The sequence below is a fragment of the Rosa chinensis genome, chromosome 1 (genome assembly GCF_002994745.2).
Source record: "Rosa chinensis cultivar Old Blush chromosome 1, RchiOBHm-V2, whole genome shotgun sequence".
Taxonomy (NCBI): domain Eukaryota; kingdom Viridiplantae; phylum Streptophyta; class Magnoliopsida; order Rosales; family Rosaceae; genus Rosa; species Rosa chinensis.
This window is the reverse complement of record NC_037088.1, coordinates 40,304,045-40,311,528: the sequence shown is the minus strand read 5'-3', so window position 1 is coordinate 40,311,528 and position 7,484 is coordinate 40,304,045. Positions and strand designations below refer to the sequence as shown.

At 39.3% G+C, this 7,484-nt stretch overlaps 1 protein-coding gene across 1 annotated transcript; it reads left to right on the top strand.

The window, feature by feature from the left end:
- The first annotated feature begins 3,722 nt into the window (after positions 1 to 3,722).
- LOC112184759 (ethylene-responsive transcription factor 1) lies at positions 3,723 to 4,824 on the top strand. Its single transcript, XM_024323001.2, has one exon. The coding sequence runs from the start codon at positions 3,847 to 3,849 to the stop codon at positions 4,666 to 4,668; it is 822 nt and encodes a 273-aa protein (XP_024178769.1). The 5' UTR covers positions 3,723 to 3,846; the 3' UTR covers positions 4,669 to 4,824.
- Positions 4,825 to 7,484: the final 2,660 nt, after the last annotated feature.

The following is a 7,484-nucleotide window of genomic DNA, read 5'->3' as shown; positions in this document are numbered from 1 at the left end:
AGGATCCAGTCGATCCAACCAATCCCATCGGTGGTGGAAGAGGAAGAAGAGAGAGAAAAGCATAAGGGGAGGGGGGGGGGGGAGAGAGAGAGAGAGAGAGAGAGAGGAATAAATAAAAAATTAAAAAAATAATTGAGGGGTATATGAGACATTTTGACGTGGAAGGGATAACCACAACAGTGACTTAACCGAGAAATTGGACGAAATGGACCTATTGGTCCAAAATTGAGAGATGAGGGAGTAAACGTGTGAAATTAAAAAGGGATGGACTGAACTGTTTTTTCCCTGAAAGTTCAGGGAGTAAACAGTATTTAACCCAAAAAAAAATGAAGGAATTGACTGCCTAAATTCCTCACTTCAATTTCTATCAAAACATGTGTTATTTCGAATTGCCTTACAAAAGTTTATTTTTATTTCTTATTAGTTTCTAAAACAAGATATATTTTTTTTAAGAAAGTAAAAGGTTGAAACAAACACCAGGGAAGTCGAAGACTAGGGTTTCTCTCTGTAAACCCTAGAGCTTCGTGGTAGGTGTCAGATACAGCGACATTTCAGCGCTTTCCCGTCGTGTAGGGCAAGTCAACAATCATGTTTCATGGGTCGCAATTGGGATTCGAAGGCTGTGCTTATAAGGGCTTGTTTACAGGGTTTGCTGGGTTTCTATTTTGGTTTCTTGACGCCGCAGATTAGGTGATCTAAGGACCAGGGCGGTGGCTAAATTTTGAGCGATGGGGATCTATGTCATTTATCGGATTCAGTCGCGATGGCTTGGTCGGGGTGCGACAATGTTCATCGGCTCGGATCGCAAAGTACAGCTAAGGCGGTTTTGAGCGTTGAGGTTGCGGCGTTGTTTTTCAATTGCGGCAGCCTTTGCGACTGTTTTGTTCTCAACAGGTGATGGCATGCGGGGTCTTATTCGACGCGCATGATGTACAGTGGCACTTACGGCCACTAGAGATCGGAAATAGATGGTGATCCAAGGTGGAGATAAGGAGGTAGGGGGCTTTGGCTTGGCTTTATTGGCTTGGCCTGTTTAAACCTTAGTTCCTAGTTCGACCCAATTTACATAGTAAAGGGAGCAGTTTGGCTTTGGGTTTTTGGGTCTAATGTCTTAACTCCTTTTCTTGTAATATTTTTGTCGGGTTTTTTATTTTTCGTAGTTTTATTAGGTATACCTTGGCCTTTTTTTATGTTACATGTGTGGCAGGTCAGTCCAGTGGCCATTATTGATGTACACCAATTTTGCTTTTAGGCAGATATACTAGTTTAATTGGTTGGATCATGTAGCTTCAATTGGGTCAATGTTTAGTTAGTAGTTGTGTTAATAAGTGTGCATGGTAGTTATAGGATGGGTGTTTTTTTTTTTTTTTTTTTTGAATAAATAGGATGGGTGTTATTTGCTAGGGATTTGTCTCCAGGTACTACTAACAGGCACGACACACCATCACCACCAAAAACTTTTAGTCGGATCACCACATCGACTCTAAAAGAAGGAGCGATAAGGACAAGCGCTAAAAGAAGACAAGAGGAAAAGCCTATCATACAAACTAATAGGAAGGAATTCATCGGATGATAGAGGCAGAGAAGAGCAATCGCGCTTCCAAAACCCTAACAGAGTCGCTAAATCAAATATTGTGGTATTTAAAAAAGATAGTTCGGTAATTACTTATATATAAAGTTAAGGACTAAATTCAGTTTAGTCCCTCAAACTTTAGGGCTAAAATCAGTTTGTTCCTTTTTTTTTTTTTTTCTAATCACGTTGGTCCCTACACTTCTAATTTCCATCATTCGGGTCTAGAATTTGAATTTGGATAGAAACATGACCTCATGTGCCCAGTTAGAGCTGACATAGGGGCCCATTTCTCAGCCTTTGACCTTAATAGAAAGGTAAATTACCAAAATAACTTTCGATGCTAAATTCTTTTAAAAAAATGAGTGCTCTCTCTCTATAGAAACCCAGAAGCCCCTCCTCCTTGACCACTTCATCCTCACCGGTTGATTCCTCATCATCTTCTCTCTCCACCGCCTCCATATCGTCATCATTCTAGTTTGGAGCCTCCGTCTGGAACAAAAACAACGTCATGGCTCGCCTAATCGGAAAAGATCTCTCATCTCTCTCTCGAGGTCCCATTCAATCACATTCACCCTCGTCTCGCAAATCTTTAGCTTCTCTCCTTCTGCACGAGCTACTGTTACTCTCGCCTTCGCCTAATCCAAGGAGGTCCAAGACCTGTCTCAACGATAAGTTTGAAATGCCCGATGAGCCAGCAGCGGAACCGATAGGCCCACGACAGAGAGGGCGCTGGCCAATTCAGCTTCGCCTGGTTCGGTTGAGGTGGAGGAATCGAGCGACGGTTTGGGGCGTGATGGAGGTTGTGGTATTCTATGGGCGTGATGTTGAGGTTGTTGATGGAGTTTCAAATCGAGGAGAGAGAGAGAGAGAGAGAGAGAGAGAGAGAGAGAGAGAGAGAGAGAGAGAGAGAGAGAGAGAGAATGTAGAGAAAAATTAAAAAAAGAAGAAGATTAAATTAGAAATGTCCATTTTACCCTTCTTGGGTGGTTTAAAGTTTGAAAAGTGGGTTTCTATGTCGGCTCCAACTCAGCACATAACGTCATGTTTCAAGCCAAATTCAAATTTTAGACCCGAATGATGGAAATTAGAAGTGTAGGGACCAATGTGATTAGAAAAAAAGGACTAAACTGATTTTAACCCTAAAGTTCAAGGGACTAAACTGAATTTAGTCATAAAGTTAATGAATGTAACTGTACTTTTTCAATTAGATTCTATGAATACGTATGTGATATTTTTTTAATCAAGATATCATAATAATCTCATCCATTTTTCTCTCGAAGTCATGCTTCTAATTAATCATATAAAATGCTTCTAATTAATCATATAAACGGGCAATCCATGAATAACTTGACAAAACTATTTTGTTAATCAAGTTTTGATGGATGATATTGATGGCCTAGTGTGAGGCCTAACTGTTGTAACAGCTCTGCTTGAGTAGTAGTAATTTTTTCTCTTTTCTTGGCTTTAATGCTCCCATGTAACAATAATTTTTTTTTTTGATAAAACTACTATTTATTCATAAACCTTGATATATAACTGAGTCTTTGGATAAGATCAAGTGTTGTTTAGATAATATATGTACGTATTTCTTGAAAGAAAAACTTCTAGAGATGGGTTTTTTTTGGAAGTTTTGGCTGCAACTAATAACTAGTACATATTACCTAACCCAATAATTAGCTGCTTGTGTTCTTATATTAGGATATTTCATTTCTTAAAATTTTAAATCAATTAAACTCAGTCACTACTGTTGTTCTGTAGCTAGGGAAGAAAACGCATCTATCTTATTTTTGATTTTATAGCTAGTGTGCATTATATCAACATATGCAAACACATAAAATTAGATATGCTCGACTATTATATGGATCATGCTACTACCAACCAGCATTTGTTTTTTTATGCGATACTACCAACCAGCATTAAAATGGAATCATTCATTATAATTCATGCTAAGGTGACCTGTGCTCCTCTAACGTTGCCACCATTTGACATGTTGCAATCACTGTTTCCAAAATATATAAACAAATATTAAAGGAACAATGACCAATAAATTAATTTATTTTGCCATTTACAACATATATTGCATGTGGTTAAACCCCGAATCCAATGACAGCAGAACTGGTAATAAAATAAACCCCTAGAGTCCCCGTATATAAACGCAAACACACCAAGCTGCCCAAACCACAGCTTCATCTTCCATTAATTACATTTCCATCCCATTCGAAAACCTCAACAAGCAAAAACCAGATCGCTAGCTACGTACATTCCAACCAAAAATGTTTGGAGAGATTGACTTGGAGTCTGATTTCGCTCTATTGGAGTCCATTCGCCAATACCTTCTCGACGATAATTTCGACACCACTTTCGATCTGGAAGCATCATCGCCAACAGCTTCGGGCTCTCCTCCTCCTCCAATCTACTGCCGCAGTTTCAGCTTCGGCACCCTGTTCTCCGCAGAGAATTGGAGCGACTTGCCACTAAAAGTGGACAGCGACAGCGACGATACAGTCGTTTCCGATGCCGTGCCTGATGAAGTTACGGCATCGCCAGTGAAAGCGGAGCCTCAGGAGGTGGCAGAGGTACTAGAGGAGAGTGTGGTGGTGCGTGAGACTCACGCGCCGTCTTCGGGGAGGCACTTTCGGGGAGTGAGGCGGAGGCCGTGGGGGAAGTACGCGGCAGAGATTAGGGACCCGAAGAAAAACGGCAGCAGAGTTTGGCTTGGGACCTACGAAACGGCTGAGGACGCCGCATTGGCTTATGACCAAGCCGCTTTTAAGATGCGGGGCTCCAAAGCCAAGCTCAACTTCCCTCACCTTATCGGCTCAGAGGGATCGCAACCGGTTAGAATAACTCCCAAGCGGCGGTCCCCGGAATCTTATTCGTCATCTTCGTCTTCGACTTCGGAGAGTGGCTCGCCCAAGCCCAAGAGGCCAAATCTTGGAGTTGGCCCGGCGGCGGCTAAGGCCGAGTTCTGTGGCTCGATCCGAGTAGAGATGGTTGAGACGAGTCAGCTGGCTGTTGTTGATCAGAGTCTTAATGATTTTAATACAACAGTGGTGTCCATGCCACAAGAAGTAATGATAAGTGGTTATGAATAATGCTGGTTAATTGTTTAGAGTTAGTTATTTCCTAATTGTAAAGTTGGTTTTTTTTTTTTTTTTTTTAATAATCTTACCAACCTTAGTTTTGTACATGAGATCCATATAATGGATGCTGAAATAAAGGCTGAGTTTTACCACAAAAATCATCGATGTGAATTATTTTACATTTTATTTCCGTACTATTTATTCAAGATGCAATAAATCTCTCGCACAAACTTTCAATTAATTAACCTATATTCTTTCTTTAGAGGAAGAAATTGTGATCTCTTTTAGATTTGAAGTGTTAAACCAATTGGTTAGTGTTAAACAAATCAGATGGAGAAAAACATTCAAATCCGAAATCTCATATGAGCTTGGCTAGTGAGCAGTACGTTCTTTGCTATCTTCACTGGCCACTTTTCTCTTTCATTTCGAGCTTGATTATTTTACGATGGCTGTATTAATTAGTGATTCATTGTCTTCATTAGTCATTTCCTTGTTGACGTATTTTACAAAGAACTAATATAAAAGAAGAAGATAGTGATAGGCAACAACCGTTTAGTATTCAAATTCTGTTTGGACATGCGAGCAGAAAAATAAAGAATTAACTTTAAAACTTGCAAGGAACCACGAACGGTTTCTATGTTTCTGCCAAAAGAAATTAAAAAAGAAAAAAAAATCATGAAGCAATATTCTATAATCACATGATTAACGAATCTGTAAGCCAACATGATTAAACAAGTGTTTATCATCATTGTCCGAAGTTGATATGGGAATCACCCTTAAACATAAACTATTTCTCTAGCTAAGATGACTTTTGCTAGCCGAAATCTACCCTAAGTTGGAGTTTTGGAATTGCATGTTTTAGATTAACTATTGTCATTAATAGTAATTGATTCATAATCGTATCAAATAAATAATTGATATTGATGTTCATGCATTGTAATGATTAAGTAGTGAAATTTTCTTATCAATCTTTGACCATTCGGTGAAAAATGAGTAGGAACCTGCAGATGAACTTCTAGCAAGAAATGAAGATGGTGAAATAGTAGAAGAAAAGAAGATTAGATCCGCATGCAAATGTCCCAGCTTGTTGCTAAAACTGAAGCTCTGAAAGATGGTTTGCTCCAGGCCGATGGAGTATGTTATTCTACCATTCTGATTGAAGAAGACTCGAAGGTCGATACTCATACCATTAATATCAATGAAGAATATCCGTTCGTTTGATGAATGGTATGAAACATATGTTCTGTTTTTTTTTTTAGTAGAAACTACTTTATTCATATTATATAATATGATAGCATTTACAAGAAATATGCGCTGTCAAATGAGTTGTCACACATAATACCACACTAGAAGCGCTAAACTGTAAACATAATATAGAAAAATTGAACAGAGTAGAGAGCAACAATGTCAAAACTCGACCCTAATACTGTAATTTTCTGTGTGATTATCGTCCTACTAATCTAGATATAAACCACATGTTTAGAAAAATGAAATATATAATATATACTGGTCAGAGGTTCAATTTCTTCCAATATAACGAAAAAAATTATAAAAATTGTGTTTATTCATCAGGATAAAAATTGATAGCTCAATGATGTCTTACATGTTGTCAGTTTTATTACAAATATATATATATATATATATATTAATATATTGCCAAAAAAATGTATATATTAATATTATTGGCCATTAGCTATTTGACATGGCATAACCACATTTTTTGGGATCGAAATTTAGTCCAATATATTTAATTAAATTTCAAGCAATTCCATGAATCTAAGATTCTAAGTTAAACGATAGAGAATCAAATAAACGTGAAAAATGATGAACATAAGAACTCTGTACTCAGAATGCAGATCTCTCTCACAGTGTAAGAGACCTGCATCACCCATGTGTAGGTGGAAGTGGCAGCACATTTCTAGCTATACAATAGGTCATATATGATGGATTTTCTGCAATGGGATGTTGCATTGGATTTTCAACATCAATGGTTGAAGACTTGAAGTGTGGCCATGTAAGATAGGTAATTAAGAATCATAAAAAATCAATATTAATGTAACTGATTTTTTCACAATACTTGGTTCTCTGCCGGTGATAGTAGAATCTTTGCTTTCAGTTATATATGATTGGCTTGGCTGCATGTCAGTACTCAGTATTTACAAAAATATATGTATTTCTAAGTATATATGTATTTATAAGTTTTCTTACTTACTTAAACTTTTGCGGTCTATCAACAATTAAAATAAGAAAAAAACATGCTTAGGTTACTCTCTCTGAGAGGTAGGTGGAAGCCGTGGCCTTCTGGCGGCGGCTCTACGAATTGGGCTAGAGGAGAGAGGTCTTCCTCCTTGTCTGGTCTCTGGGAGATAAAGGATGGCAGGTTTCCCCGTCATCAGCTTCTCGAAACTAAGAGTGGTGATGCGTCTGCGCTGCAGGGTTGCTGCGGAGATATTGGATTCGGCTAAGATCAGATCGACTATGGCTGGATAGGAGTGCAACAGGGATCCGGTGAGCGAAGTGTCGGGCTGTGGCCGGCTTTGGGTTCTCGATCTCGGTCTAGCGGCTGGGTGCTGATGGGGGACGGAAATCGTGAGGACTGCGGTGTCGGGCTTACAGGTCCAACTCTGTTCCTTGGGTTGAAGGCGACTTGGTGCGGCGATTGCAATGAGAGGCTGTGGCTGACTGTCTTGTTCCAAGGCGGCAACTGTTGCACTGGTGTGGGGCTGAAGGTTGCCAACGGTGGTGCAGGTGGTGTCGTGAAGGCGACAGATCTATGGCGTAGGGTTTTCTCTAGGTTCATGGATTGGGGGCCTACGAGTTTGGGCTTG

Bases quoted from the DNA above. Each gene is read 5' to 3' on its own strand.
- LOC112184759 (XM_024323001.2), top strand. From the start codon at position 3,847: ATGTTTGGAGAGATTGACTTGGAGTCTGATTTCGCTCTATTGGAGTCC.